Below are 16,057 nucleotides of genomic sequence, written 5' to 3'. Positions count from 1 at the left end.
CCTACTTTTTTATTTGAAATGAACTTTTTAAAAAATGCTTTGATTTCTTTCTTTTTTTTTTCTCTTAAAGGCAACAGTAATTTTAAGAAAGCTTTTTTCCCCAATGTGCCAAAGAAACCAGCATGGATGCTCAAGAGGGAAGCACCAACATGGAGTGATAATAAATCAGGTTTGAATTTTCCTCCTCTGCTTAGTGCACACAGACAGTCTCTGCTAAACAATCTATATATGTAAAAGCGAAAGACCACTCACTCATCATCACAAAATCTCCAGAACCGTAAAGCCTATAAATTTGAAATTTGGCACGTATGTTCCTCTTGGCTTCTAGGTGCTCACTAAGAAAGGGTTTTTTGAAATGACTATCAGAGCATAAGTATTTCTTATACAGTAATTAACACGCTCGATGCTAAGGAGTTCTACTCCCCCTTCCTACCTGAAAAGAAATCTGTTCCAAATGCAAAACACAAGCAGAGGAGAGGAATTTCAGTTTCAGTTTTAGTTTCACCACATCAAGCAGCTTTCGTACAGAACAGTTGAGTTAAGCCGTGCCCAGGCTCCTTGCTGTCTCCTTGCTCACACAGAAAATACTGTTTCAGTTTCCAAACAGCCCTCAACTCTCTCACACAATGACAGGACACTAGCCAGATGAATATCGATGGATGCTGGTAGGCAGAATGTTTTCCCCTTATTTTCCTCCTCAAAAACTAAGCCTGACAACATACTTTCATAGCGAAGCATGGTTATCGAGGTAGTTATTATAAATACTCTCCAAAGCACCTGAGGGCAGGACAAGACGTAATGGGTGGAAGATCATTAAAGAGAGATCTAACTTCGAGTTAAGGGGAAATTTCCTGACAGAAAAATTTAATCAGTGGAACAGCTTGTCTCTGGAGGCTTTGAAGAAGAGATTAAGGAATCTAGTTTCTGGACTAAATGGCCTCTAAGGTCCCTTCCAACTCTGTAATTCTGTATTCTATAATTACAAATGCAACCTTATTTTTGGGGGAACCTGGAAATTGGAAATTTCATGAAGAAATGTGTCCAACATTTGCCCAGAGAGCAATCTTCATCCGTTTTGTATTTGGTTAGATTTGGGAAATTCCTTTTTATCCCATACAATGAATGTACAGTTGAAGAGGTAGAAGATCTGACTCGTATGTTATTCGATTGCTGTTTATATAAGGGGGTGAGAAATAAATACCTTGATTCACATATTAAATGTATGGCCCAATGGGAGGCCCGTATTAAAACATATCTCATGTGTGGCCAGAATCTGAAAAAGACATTTAATACAGCACAATTTCTGACTAAATGGTCCGACTGAGATTGGCATATGTGGGCCTGATTGGGGTAGATTGCAGAGGTGATTTATATATATATATACATATATATAATGTTATGTCATTTTATTCTATTTCGGATGTTTATGTATTCAATTATTGTATTTTATTCTATATATTGTATTTTACCCTACTCTCATTTTAAATTGTTTGTTTACCATTTTATTGGTAAAATGTGTTCTAACCTGTATGTTGATATGGCCTAGAGGCTAATCTATCTATCTATCTATCTATCTATCTATCTATCTATCTATCTATCTATCTATCTATCTATCTATCTATCTGTCTGTCTGTCTGTCTGTCTATCTTGAATGATTGATTGCAGGCCTTATATATAACTTCTCTTTTCACTTCCATGGAAGATATCTGACTTCCTCCATTTCTGGTAACTGAGGTCGTTCTTGGGATCTATTGGATCCCCTCACCCAGCTGAGGAGGTCACAGCTCTAAGTATCCTACCATCTCTGGGACTACTTTGGTCTTGTCTGTCCGCATCTTCTCCAGATCCTCCTCAGACCCTGGTCCTCCTCCAGCTTCTCATCTTCCATCTTCCTGATGTTGCTGTCACTTGATACCCGCTACATCTATCACCACTGCTGGTCCTCGTGTGCTACCACAATGTTTCATTATGTTGGGTGATACCCACCCATCTGCCTGGACCTGGAAGTCCCACAAGATCTTACTTAGCCTTTTTATTTTCCATCGTCTTCTATAGAGCCTCCCATCTCGATTTGGGAGGGACTATAGATTGTACACCAGGCAGATGTTTCTATACACCATGCCAGCTACGTGATTGTGCTGTGTATGTTGTTACTCACATTGTACACACACACACACACACACACACACACACACACACACACACACACACACACAGGCCAGTATTTCTCAGCCCTTGGCAGTTTGAAGATGCATGGATTTCAACTCCCAGAATTCCCCAGCCAGCTATGAATACTATGAAGTCCATCAGCTATGAAGTCCACACATCTTCAAGCTCCTAAGATTGAAAAACTCTGCTCTAGGCAATGTGAAAAGTCAATGGTGCTGCAGATCCAGGCTTTGGGGCAGAGAGAGGACTGAGCCCATCGATAAATGTGTCTGATTTATCCGCTGTTGTTTTTTAAAAGGTTGACCTGTTTGCCTCAGGTCCTCTTGTGATTCCATATATACCTAGGGAGCCACCAGTGGACTAAAGGCAAATAGGTCAAATAATATCGTATGTAGGTATGAATATTTGTACGAATGCATATTTTTTTTCTGGATTTTTAAACTGCAGGCCTCCACGTTGCCAAGAGGCCTTCTCAATGGCCTGACTAATTCCAGTCAGGAAGGGGTGTGGCCTTCCTTTGCAGGAAAAGTTCAACAGGAAAGGACAGACCCCCCTGCCTCTGTGGCTCCGCCCCTTTTTCTTCCTGCTGTTCCTGGTGGAACAAAAACAGCTGGACATCTACTAACTGCCCAAGGTGGTTGGTCATCCTTCTCCATCCAGCCCTGGGTCATCCTTTCAGGATTAGTGAAGCACTCTGAGGTGATTTGGGGGTTCAGGTTGCACCATGAGCATACCATCCAAAGCTTTCTGGTCCAGCTTGGCTTTATTGCTGATCTGTTTTGGGGCCTGTCTGCTGGTCTACATCAAACCCACCCAGCTTTGGCTTTACCTCAAACTAAGCAAGAATGATTCTACATCAAACCAAGACATGGTCTTCAGTCAGAATAAACTCTATAATAACCAAAGCAACATCACCCTCATACTGGTCTGGCTGAGCCCTTTTGGGAGGAGAGTCAACCCATCAGACTGTCTGGACATGAACATCTCCAACTGCTACATCACCATGGATCGGAGCACATACAATCGGTCCCACGCAGTCCTCTTTCACCACCGAGACATTTGGTGGAATCTCAGGAATCTCCCTCAGAAGCCCAGGCCTTTGTTTCAGAAGTGGATCTGGATGAACATGGAGTCGCCCAGCCACTCGCCCCCCAAGCGTGGATTAAACCACATCTTCAACCTAACCCTCAATTACCGCCGGGATGCCGATATTCACGTACCTTACGGCTTGCTCACCTTTAAACCAAATGTCTCTCAGGCAGTAGTGCCCCCGAAAGACAAACTCGTATGTTGGATAGTCAGCAACCGGTATCCCCAGGAGAGAATGAGATATTACAAGGAATTAAAGAAATATATTAAAATTCATACTTATGGGAAATTGTTTGGACGCCCTCTGAGCTTGAAGGAATTCATGCCCACCATTTCCTCATGCAAGTTTTATTTGGCCTTTGAAAATTCTATCTTTAAAGATTATATTACGGAGAAAATTTACGTCACGTTTTTGGCTGGATCTGTGCCGGTGGTTCTGGGACCTCCCAGAGAAAATTACGAGGATTACGTTCTACCTCAGTCTTTCATCCACGTGGATGATTTCCAGTCACCTAGGAATCTCTCAGAATACCTTCTGATGCTCGACCAAAATGACACGCTATATCTAAGTTACTTTGAGTGGAAGAAGGATTTTTCGGTCTACCGCCCTCATTTCTGGAAATCACACTTCTGCCTGGCTTGTGACTATATCCAGAAACACCCAGCATATAAATCTGTCGGAAATCTAGAAAAATGGTTTTGGAATAATAGTTGCGATTTTTTTCCTGCACATTAAAAAAAAAGAAAAAAACTGTTGAGATCATCCACCTGAAATTGAGCAGGTATATAAAGAAATACATGTTCTGAGCACGGCATATTTGCAAACTTTTCTTTCTTCTGAATATGGAAAATTATTTTCCTTAAGGCTTGGACATGTTAATCCAGATCGTATGTGGATAACATTATCTTAGGATGTTATCTTTTTTTTAAAAAAGTTATCAGAACATTTCTGCATTCTTTGCTCAAAGAGATGATCGCCAGCTTTCGACTTTGGCTTTCAAACCTCATTTTGTTGTGATTTTAAACAGGAATTAAAAGCTGCTAAGTTGAGTCTATGTTGTGTTCCCTCATTTAAACATTCCGCACCCCATCATGTGTGACTGTAGTATTTTAATCACACAATTTCCTCTTTAGGGTTGCAAATTTTGCAATGTGTACAGGTCGTCCTTAACTTACAACCACAACTGGGCCCAAAATTTATGTTCACATTTGTAAAGTGAATTTTTCTCCATTGTATGACCTTTCTTGCCACAGTTGTTCAGTGAATCACTGCAGTTGTTAAGCCATTAGTAGGACTGTGAAGCAAATCTGGCTTTCCCACTGACATTGCTGGGCAGAAGGCCGCAAAAAGATTTTACATTGAGTCTGGGATACTACAACCGTCATAAATACATGCCAAGCATCCAAATTCTGATCATGTGGCCACGGGGCTGCTTTAACATCCCTAAGTGTAAAAAATGGTCATAAGCAGAGAAGAACCGGTAGTGGAAATTTTGAGTAGTTCATAGAACCAGCAAATATCTCCTCTGACTGGCCCCGCCCCCATCTATTCTCCACTTCCTGAGTCCCAACTGATCGGCTGGGTCTTCTTTTGTTGCCCTGCACAGGAGAACGGAGCTGGAAAGCAGGTTAGTGAGGTGGGGAGGAAATGGGGATTTTGCAGTAACCTTCCCCTGCCGCACTCACCAAGCCATGCCCACAGAACCGGTAGTTAAAAAAAAATTGAATCCCGCCACTGGTCATAAGCTACTTTTTTCAGTGATGTTATAATTTTGAATGGTCACTAAATGAACTGCTGTAAGTTGGGAACTACCTGTATTAGATGGAATATGGGAAGTAAGTCACTCCCATTTGAAAGTCAGAACCTAGATGCAACATTATTTCATCCTGCATCTCTGCCATAGCATCATTTTATGCCGCTCTGTCTGTCAACATTCGCCGCCTTACAACACCTGATTTCCTTTTCAATCTGGTATCATCCTGTTTTCAAAGCATCACAAGCCAATGACACAATACAGTTGTGTTTATACTGATGGGGAGTTTTGTCCTTGCAGGGCCACAAGAAGAAAGTGAGAGGAAAACATTGGCAGTGGAGATCCTGCAATGAGCTCCACGCTATTTATGACACTTTAGCCACAATTTTACAAAATAGGATGCATTCGAGGGATTTTCCGTGCTTGTCTTATAAAGTGCTTTCTAGATTGTCTTCAATTACAGGAGCTGCTGAAGGCTATATGGGAAGAAGAACATTTATGCCATGGTTTATTGGCTGCAGAATGGTGAGCATGGAAGAGTGATCAATGCTCCATCCCTTTTTAGGCCCAGGCAATGCACAGCCAGTGTTAAGGTTCCAAGTAACAAACCCAAGGCAGTCAAACCTCTGAGGCCTAGGTGTTCCTCAAAGACAGATTTATTTGGCATGTCATATTGGCACATCTAGTGAAAACTGGACTCTGGAGGTCCCACAATTTTCCCCACCCAAATTAAGAGCCAAAGGTCTTTCCCCCACTTCCATATGTCCACCACATGGTCCAATCAGGTCACAGTCCAAACTTCAGTTGGTTCCAGTCCACACCTCCCCAGCACCTGGTGAGAATGTCCTTGGTTCCCAGGAGAAATAATTTTATTTTGACTACAAGTTCCCAGATTTTGTGACTGGCAAAGTAGAACATAGTAAAACAGCACATTTGGGGTGTGTGTGTGTGGAGAAATAGGACACGATTAAACCTATATTGCAGAGTTTGTACGGATCAAAGTCTATCGGTTTGGGATGGAGGAAATAGTCCAATCCTATTTAGGCTATAAATGCAGAGGTTTTTGTTTTTTTTCCAGGAGATGCTTGTTTTGGTCTTTGATGTGCTGGTTTTGAAAAAAAAAAATGGGTCAGTCCATGATAAACGCTATATTTCATTGTTTTTAATTAATCCAATTAACTAGCCGTTAGAATTTCTCTGTCAACTCATAAAATATTTCTATGGTCTTTTTAGAGTTGCCAACAGAAAGGGAGGGGGGAAAGGGGTTTGAAAGAGCAGTGCGGCAGCTTGGAAATCGAAAGTGCATTCCATTCTCTGCATGTTGTTTAACCATTTCCCCTTATTGCCACATTAACAATGGTACAATAGTCGTTTAGTGACTGTTCGAAGTTACCACATCACTGGAAAAAAAAAGCGACTTATGACCATGTTTCACGCTTACGACCGTCGCAGCATCCCCGTGGTCGTGCGGTTTACAGTTGGATGTTTTTAACAACTGGTTCATAGTTATGACAGTTGCAGTGTCCCGGGGTGATGTGACTTATCTTTCTTGGCAATCTCCTGACAAGCAATGTCAACGGGGAAGCCAGATTCATTTAACAACGTCGTTACAAATTTAACAATTGCCGCAGTTCACTTCCCAAATGCTGGCAAGAAAAGTCGCAAAATGGGACGGAAACTCGCTGAACAAATTTCTCACTTCGCAACATAAATCCTGGCTTTTGGAAGCGCTGTTGGGATTTTATCTAAGGTTTTCAGAGGTTCACCTACCCCAATTTGGGGTTGTGAGGAAGGCTAGAAACTGGGAGACAGTGAGTTCTAATCCTGCTTTAGGCTCAAACCCAGGTGGATCACGTTAGGCCAATCTCTCTCTATCTCCGCCCTAGGAAGGAGGCAATAACAAGACAGTTCCACAAAACCTTGTAAAGTAAATTGCAGGGACCTGTCCGGACAGGAATCAACATCAACCTGTAGATCAGAGGTCTCCAAACTTGGCAACTTTAAGACTTGTGGACTTCAACTTCAGCATAGCTGGCTGGAGAATTCTGAGAGCTGAAGTCCACAAGTTTTAAAGTTGCCAAGTTTGGGGATTCTTGCTGTAGATACACACACCCATACAAAAATGCCTTAAGTCAGGGGTATCAAAGTCAAGGTCCGCAAACCGGATCTGTCCCATGGGGTGTTAAAATCTGGCTCGCGGGGCCTTTGCTATTGGAAACAGCAAAGGACCAGACCGTGGTGCCTCTGCCGGGGAAAATGGAGCTAGCAGAGGGCTATCAAATCAAAATAAAAGGAGAAAATAAAAACAAAACCAAAGGAGAAATGTTTCCCCTTTTGCATTTGAACATGCAAGAAGGGACAGGAAAGGAGAAAGGGAAAGAGGAAAGACACACACAAAAAAAAGAAGGAAAAAAGGGAAGAGAGCAAGGGAAGAAAAATAAAGAGCGGAAGGAAGAAGAAAGGAGAATGAAGAGGGAAGGAAAAAGAAGAAAAGGAGGGAAAGAAAGGAGAGAGGGAGGAAGATTAGGGACAAGCAGAAATGTGTTGACATGCACACACAATGTCGAGCTGCACAAACAGGTGCGCGTACGCCGACCTGTTGCTCGCACAAGTAGAGTGTGCTCGCCCATGACCTAGTTGCGAATAGGCCGCGGCCTAGTAGCGGGTTGAAGCCTGGGGGTTGGGGCCCCTTGCCTTTAGAAGATGCCCTCCTCCCTTGCCATATTCACACTTCGGTTCTGATTCGGTTCTCCAAGTCAGGAGTGTTCAAACTTGGCCGCTCTTAAGACTTGTGGAATTTCATTCCCTGATTTGAATCCTGGTTTAAGTTGAAAAGTTTGGATATCCCTGCGGTGTCAAACTCAAGGCCCATGGACCACATCGGACTCACAGGGTGCTTAGATCTGGCCCATGGGGCCACTCAGGAAACAGCGAAGGACTGGCCCGCAGTGTCTCAGTCAGTAACACTGACAGGGTTGCAGGAGGCCATGGCAGCCGAAAACGGAGCTTGGGATCCCATTTTCGCTGGTAGAGAACCCAGATCACCAAAGGTGCCCCCAACACGAATGACGTTGAGCTGGCCATGCCCACTCCAGCTCCCCCAAGGTCAAACACAACCCTAATGTGGCTAATGGTGGGATTCAAATTTTTTACTACCGGTCCTGTGGGCATGGCAGGGGAAGATTACTGCAAAATCCCCATTCCCTCTCCACCCCACTAACCTGCTTTCCAGCTCTGTTCTCCTGTGCAGGGCAACCAAAGGAGACCCAGCCGATTACCTAGGACTCGGTAGGCAGGGAATAGATGGGGGCGGGGCCAGTCAGAGGTGGGATTTGCCAGTTCTCCGAACGACTCAAAATTTCCGCTACCGGTTCTCCAGAATTAGTCAGAACCTGCTGAATACCACCTCTGGATGCGGCCCTCAATGACATCAAGTTTGACACCCCTGTTCTAAGGCAATGCTGCTACTATAGTGCAATTGCAGACCATGGTAAGGAAGAGAAGTACCGAAGGCTAAAAAAAACCCCCAGCCTTCCCCGCCCCCCAAAAAAAGTTATTTTCTGTGGTTCACAATTCTTTTCTAAATGAAAAACACAAGCTGCTTTCCTTTCTCTTGTTCTTTGAGGATGGATTCCAACGTTTCTTTGTTTTGTTTAAAACCAAAGCCCAAAGTTGCAACTCTTACATCAAAAGAACTGTTGGTTGCTACAACGACTGAGCCAACTGCTCTTCTCCTGAGGACAGAGATGAAACTAGCCGGAGATTGGAGTGAATGGGACTATTTTCCCTTCCCAATTATGTTAGCTCTCCCCGGGCTATAAACCATTTTAATTCTGTCCTAATGACATTTATTAGCACAACATGACCTACCTAATGGCTGGTCAGTGATGCAGGTTTTAAATTACAGAATAACCATTATATTCAGCATTTTACAGCAATGGTTTTAAAGGAGGATGTGATGACCCGGAGTGTAACACAAAAGTAACAAAATCCAAAATGTAAATAAATGTCCTTTAATGCCTCCAACTTGGCCCCACTGTTCAATAATTCTCAGTTGGAGATAAAACTTACTCAGAAATAGCCTTCAAAAGAAAGCGATACAGTCAGAACTTAATGAGCAGATAGAGGTGAAATAAAAAAACCAAACAAACTACAATGAAGAAATTTCCACAACGGAACAGGATAAGTAATTACCAAATTCAAGGAGATGACAAGGCACAGTCTGTTGGAAAGATGCTAACCAAGATAACTTCAGCCCAAAATAAAACACACTTTGCTTCTGGCAACGCTGTGTTGTAATCATCTCTCTTATATACTATTCTCCCCAGCTACAACCAATGAAGGGGATCATGGCCGCTTCCTCTCTTGTAAGCCAAGTTGTTTCTTTCTCCATTCCTCCCTGCGTGTCTTAGGATGAAGAGGGGATCGGACTGGTTCTTTCTCTGACTGCCCAGCCAGTCTCTGCCCTTCCCCAGCCTCCTCCACAACCTCCGGAGCCACACCTCCACTCCCTGTCAGCTGTTCCTCCTCTCCCTCAGAGTCCAACTCTACCAAGGGCATGACAGGGGAAGATGAGTATTTAAAATACGTATCTGGGAAGCAGCACTTGTCCTTCGGCTTCAAAGGACCATTCTTTGGCTCCACCTTTCATGGCTTAATCTTCTAAAAATATTTATTGGAGTTTTATTTAATATTACATAAATATAGAGAGAGGGGGTGAGGGAACTTCTTTAGGGCAAAGTGAGCTGCAGCCTAGAAGAGAGTTTATGTAATCTTTTCTTCCATCTGGTTTTACTGCAGTCAACTGAGGACATGACAGTGCGCTTAAAGATATTTAATTTTTTTAAAAAAAACTAAAATCAAGCTGTCTCCTTTAAATATAGCCAAAATTTAACCTGCTATATGAACTTAAACTTACAAAGACTTAAGATCGCCTTTAGGAATACTGCTTGATGCATTTTATGGGGTGTCACTGTGAATAATGGCGCACAGTCCAAATCTGACACAAATCTAGGAAACAGACGAAATTGAATGATTAGACTCAAAATGTAGAAATAGCAATAGCACTCAGACTTATATACAAACTTATATAGCATATATATTGAAGCCCTCTTTAAGTGGTTTACAGAGTCAGCCTATTGTCGCCCAACAATTTGGGTCCTTATTTTATCGACCTCAGAAGGATGGAAGGCTGACTCCTATCTTGTGATGATGGAGGATTGTACTTCTGGCAGTGAGTTTAGTTAGCAGGAGCAATAGCAATAGCACTTACACTTATATACCGCTTTACAGTTCCCTCTCTTTTACAGAGTCAGCATATTGTCCACAAAAATCTGTGTCCCCCTTTTACTGACCTCAGAAGGATGGAAGGCTGAGTCAACCCTGAACCGGTCAGGATCGAACTCCCAGCAGTGGGCAGAATTAGCCTGCAATGCTGCATTCTAACCACTGCGCCACGTCAGCTCCTAATTTTGGGTGTATGTGGATTTTTTGGTTTGTGTATGTGATTTTTTTTTTAAAAAAAATATGGAGTTTCCTGCACTCTCAAATCTTTCAGAAACCAGCAAGTTGGATCTTAACCCAAAATACTTGATTTGGGCTTTTTCCAGCCCCCCAAAATAATGAGTTGAAATAAATATACAATTATTCATTTTAATCATATTCCATAATGGTATGGAGAAAGAAGTTATATCCAGGGGTCTCCATCCGTTTTAGCATGTGTGTCAACAACACAATGGGCACATTTCAGTAGTAGTATGGAGCTCAGGTACCTTACAAAGACAGGAAAGAGCAGCAAAGTTTAACAGAAAGAACCAGAAAGATACAGATCAGGAATCTCACCAAGTGGAAAGTGTGTCCATTAGGGGAAAAAAGCCACTGTGTGCAAGGCAGAACCTAAATATTCATTCAAGTAATACAAGATAATATTGGTAGCTCGGGGTTGAGAAATGGGGCCCATGATGGTCTCTAAGCTAGGTTGTTTTCCTGAAGACATTTCATAAGTCAACTAGGTAACTTCATCAGTGCTACAAAGGAATGGGGTCTGGCAAAACCTATTCCCTTCTAGCACTGATGTTCTTACCCAGTTGGTAATGAAATATCTGCAAGGGAAACAACCAAGCTCAGAGCACCAAGGACCTCACAATTCATTCAGTTGTATTTTTATCAGCTCCCCTGTGATGGCCATTTCTCCACAAACTTCTTCCATGTTTTAATTTTCCTTTATCCCCTGACATATGAAGACATATGAAACATATGAAGAACGGTCGCAGGAACTGGATAATGAATGGTTCAATGAAAAGAAGGACTGGGGTGACATGATAGCCGTGTTCCAACATTTGAGGGGCAGCCACAAAGAGAAGGGGTTCAACTTATTTTTCAAAGAACCTGAAGGCAGGATAAGAAGCAATGGATGGAAACTAATCAAGGAGAGAAGCAACTTAAATCTAAGGAGAAATTTCCTGACATTAAGAATAATTAATCAGTGGAGTGGCTTGCCTCCAAAAAGGATGCTCCATCTCCCAAATGTAGGCTGTCTAAACTGCTGATATCACAGGAAAAGAAGATCTGAAGCTGCCCAGATTGAATTACCTTAGAGGAACTTAGAACTTGGGACCAGAGAAGTGAACAGGTTGTTTAATGAAGGAACTTGCAGAAAGATTACCTGGCCCTGACAAAGGGAAGAAACTCTGCATAACTCTACCTACACTTTATGCAGTTTCAGATGGTAAGGGAGATCACACAAGACCTTGGAGAGACTCTCCAGATTCTGTTATTCTTACAATAAAGGACATTCCTGGAATGAAAATGTCATTGGCAGAATGCAATCCAAGAACCACGAATGCAGGAATGCTCAGCACAGTGCAATGTGATACGCATCCAAGACAGACAGGCTAAGGCCTGAATGAATTGACTACAATTAGATACTCTGTATTATAGAATCAGAGAGTTGGAAGGGACCTTGGAGGTCTTCTAGTCTAATCCACTCAAGGCAGGAGACCCCAAATCCGTGATAGCAAATCTATGGCACGTGTGCCGGAAGCGGCATGGAGCCATCTCTCCGGGCATGCCAGACATCAACCGTTGCTCTTTTGGCTTCCGGCATGCCTGCTGGTCTTTGTGTGTGCAGGAGTGTGCAGGAGTGCTGGAAACTGGAAGACCAGGTGGCTGGTGCTTATGCGCGTGCCGGAAACCAGAAGTTCAGCTTCCCGGTGCATCCATGTGCGCCGGTGAGCTGCTCTTCCTGTTTCCCGCAATCCCACATGCTAGGAAGGTGCTCTTCCGGCTTCCAGCACTCCTCTGCATGCACATGCACACTCCCGTTTTGGCACTCAAGTGCCGAAAAGGTTCACCAACGCTGCCCTATACCATTTCAGACAAACCCTTTGTCCAATCTTTTCTTAAAAACTTTCAGTGTTGGAGCACCCACAACCTCTGAAACCAAGTCATTCCAATGATTAATTGTTCTGACTATCAGAAAATTTTTCCGTGGTTCTAAGTTGCTTCTCTCCTTGATTAGTTTCCACCCGTTGCTTCTTATCCTGCCCTCAGGTGCTTTGGAAAATAGCCTGAAAATAGCTCTTCTTTGTGGCAGTCCCCGAGATATTGGAACACTGCTATCATGTCAACCACAAGTCCTTCTTTTCCTTAGACTAGACATACCCAGTTCCTGCAACCATTCTTCATATGTTTTAGCATCCAGTCCCCTAATCATCTTTGTTGCTCTTCCCTGCACTTTCTAGTCTCCGCATCTTTTTTATATTGTGGCAACCAAAACTGAAGGCAATATTCCAAGTGCGGCCTTACCTTAGGCCTTATAAAGTAGAATTAACACTTCCCGTAACACTTCACTGTAATGGCAGTGAGTCAGGCCATTGTTATTTCAAGGAGTTTATTGACATTATTCTGATTTCTCCTTTGTATTAGGAAAACTCTAGGAGTTTGGAGCTCATTCTGAATTAGCCAGCTTGTTTTTAACCTTTGTTTACTGAATTAAGGAAGGGGAGGGGGGGAAGATCCTTGTATATCTTCAAAGCTTTTCTCGCTGTGAGATGTTTGATTCCCATCCCAGAATCATGTGTCACTCATTCACGGTTAGATCTTGGTCTCCTGACCATAGCAGGGCCATGAGATCCTGGTGCCAGTTTTTTTTATCGAAATGGTGGGAGTTGTTCGTTGAGTTTCTGCATGGAACCTAGTATTAGGTATTGTTAGAAACTGGCTACCACTCAATTAATCAATCAATCAATCAGAATAAACCTTGGAGGTCTTCTAGTCCAGCCTCCTAATAGGCAGGAAACCCTATACCAGTGGTGGCTAACCTTTTGGGCTCCGTGCCAACACCCAGAAGGCAATGCGTGCAGCCCTCCATGACCCCTGCGCATGCACGGGCGATTACTCCCCCCCCCTTACCTGCACTGCACGCCTTCCAGCTGGTTTTCGGCCTCCCAGAGACTCAAGGAAAGCCTCTGCAGCCTTTGGAGGCTGAAAAATGGTCACGTTTTATTTCCGGAAATACAGGAAATAGACAAAACAGACCTGTTTTTCGGCCTCCGAAGGCTGCATAGGCTTCCCTCGAGCCACTGGGAGGCCGAAAAAGGCCTCAAACGGGCCAAAAATCAGCTGTGAGGCATGTGCATGCACAGTGCAGGTAAGTTTGGCTGGGGCTCGCAGGCCCGCACAAATGGCTCTGCGTGCCACCCGTGGCACGCATGTCATAGGTTTGCTATCACGGCCCTATACCATGAGGTATCTTTGCTGTCATGAATGAGTTCCTGGGAATTTGTAAGATATTTGAGTATTATTTTGCTTGGTATGTATGATTTTGATGCTATGCTTTTCAATCAGCTTGCTTGAGCCAATCATAAAGCATCACATCTCTTTTATTTACTGGAGTGTTCATTGTTTCTGGATCCAAAAGAACCAATTGCCAGAATGCCTGATCCCTTCTTTTAACATTCGACAAAACACACTATAAGTCAGAAGCTCACACAATTTGCTACTTAAGGCATCAAAAATGAAGAAAGGGTTTTTTTTTTCCTTTTGCATTCAGGATGAACATGGCCAACACACTATTTGGATACTGTGCAGTCAATGACCACATATTGATTAGACTTTGCAGGCAACACTTTAAATAGCGTGGCCATCCAATTTTATGCTCCAACCGTTAAGGCAGGAGAAAAGAAGGTTGGAAAGTGTTAACATCAAATTCAATCTGAAATTGACAAAACATGCAAGATATACTGCATGTATTGGAGACTGGAGTGCCAAAATGGGCAAACAGTTTGAAAATATGGATTAGGAAGAGAGAAAAAAAATGAAGAAAAATAGAAGCAAGATAATGTCTCAACAACTCCTGCCGATCTAAAGTGTTCTTTTGTTGCTAACAGAGTTTCCAGAAAAAAATGATCCCTATATAATAGACGCTATCAAATCAAATCGAGTGTATTATTGGTACAAGGAGGTGAAAGAACTCAATGATAACAACAAAGAGAAAGCCTTGGTAAGACCACACCTAGAATACTGCATCCAGTTTTGGTCACCATGCTATTAAAAACGATGTTGAAGCTCTAGAAAGAGTGCAGAGAAGAGCAACCGAGATGATTAGGAGACTGGAGGCTAAAACATGAAGAATGGTTGCTGGAATTGGGTTGTCTCATCTAGTTTATTTTAGTTTATTGTCATTGTACCTTGTACAATGAAATCAAACACCATCTTCAGTGCACATCATGACCATGAAAATAAACTCAAACACACATCCTTCACACTCCACACAATGAATTGAAAACCCCTGACACCACACCAACACTGCACTATACAGTAGAATTCAAAAGAGCTACTGGGATAGAAGCTGTTTTTCAACCTATTCGTCCTTGTTTTTATTATCCTGTACTGTCTGCCAGATGGTAATAGTTAAAAAAAAAGGGTTCCCAGGATCAGATGGATCTTTGAGAATGTTTTGAACTTTCTTAAGGCAACGGGAGTTGTACAGCTCTTCCAAAGAGGGGAGAGAGCAACCCATGATCCTCTGGGCAATGACATTAACCCTCTGGAGTGCTGTCCTATCTGCCACTGTGCAATTGGCAAACCATACAGAGGTGCAGTATGTTAAAATGCTCTCTATGATGCGGCGGTAGAAGGTCACCAGCAGTTTTTCATTCAGTTGTTTTCTGAGAAGCCTCAGGTAGTATAATCTCTGCTGGGTCCTTTTGACCAGTGCTGCAAAGTGAACACCCCAGGTCAGGTCCTCTTTTATGGTAACATTCAGAAACTTAAAACTGGCCACTTGCTCCACTCGGTCTCCATTGACAAGCAAGGGCTCATTGTCTGATCTGTTCCTTCTATAGTTCACTATAAGCTCCTTGGTCTTATTGGTGTTGAGGACCAAGTTATTTGTCTCCACACCACGAAAGCAACTGGTCCACCTCATCTCGGTAGGCAGACTCATTCCCCACTGGAGATGAATCCCACCACTAGTGAAAAGGATTAAGGGTAACATGATAGCAGCCTTCCAATATTTGAGGGACTGCTACAAAGAAGAAGGGGTCAAGCTATTCTCCAAAGCACCCAAAAGCTAGACAGGGAATAATGGATGGAAACTGAACAAAGGAGAGATTCAACCTGGAAATAAGGAGAAACTGTCTGACAATGAGAACAACCAACCAATGGAACAGAAATTGCCTTCGGAAGTTGTGGGAGCTTCATCACTGCAGGCTTTCATGAAGAGACTGGACTGCCATCTGTCAGAAATGGTGTTGGGTCTGCTTGGGCGGGAGACTGTACTAGATGACCTACAAGGTACTTTCCAACTCTGTTAATCTGTTAGTATCAGACTACTTATGTGCAAAGTCGAGCTAAAGTGGGAAAGTAAAGCCAACCAGTTTCCATGGCAGGATCCTGGTCATATACTTACTGTTTACAAGGAATCATTTTAAAGTGCTGAACCTCACTGATAAGAAACCACAGGAACTGTGGAATTCAGTAAAAAAAAATTATTAAATATGAACTAAGAAAGAATAGAAAACAAACTGATGTCAAAACAAATT

The 16,057-nt window shown here is 42.8% G+C and overlaps 1 protein-coding gene across 1 annotated transcript; it reads left to right on the top strand.

Moving 5' to 3' along the window:
* Nucleotides 1-2,893: 2,893 nt before the first annotated feature.
* Nucleotides 2,894-3,994, top strand: LOC113438218 (4-galactosyl-N-acetylglucosaminide 3-alpha-L-fucosyltransferase 9-like). The gene has a single exon (XM_026703481.2). The coding sequence runs from the start codon at nucleotides 2,894-2,896 to the stop codon at nucleotides 3,992-3,994; it is 1,101 nt and encodes a 366-aa protein (XP_026559266.2).
* The last annotated feature ends 12,063 nt before the right edge of the window (nucleotides 3,995-16,057 follow it).

This window comes from Pseudonaja textilis, chromosome 3 (genome assembly GCF_049901715.1).
Source record: "Pseudonaja textilis isolate UNSWEBS1 chromosome 3, rPseTex1.2, whole genome shotgun sequence".
Classification (NCBI taxonomy): Eukaryota; Metazoa; Chordata; class Lepidosauria; order Squamata; family Elapidae; genus Pseudonaja; species Pseudonaja textilis.
The sequence above is the reverse complement of the archived record's forward strand: the minus strand, read 5'-3'. Positions and strand labels throughout refer to the sequence as shown.

Excerpts from the sequence above, each read along its gene's own strand:
- LOC113438218 (XM_026703481.2), top strand. The coding sequence starts at position 2,894 with ATGAGCATACCATCCAAAGCTTTCTGGTCCAGCTTGGCTTTATTGCTG.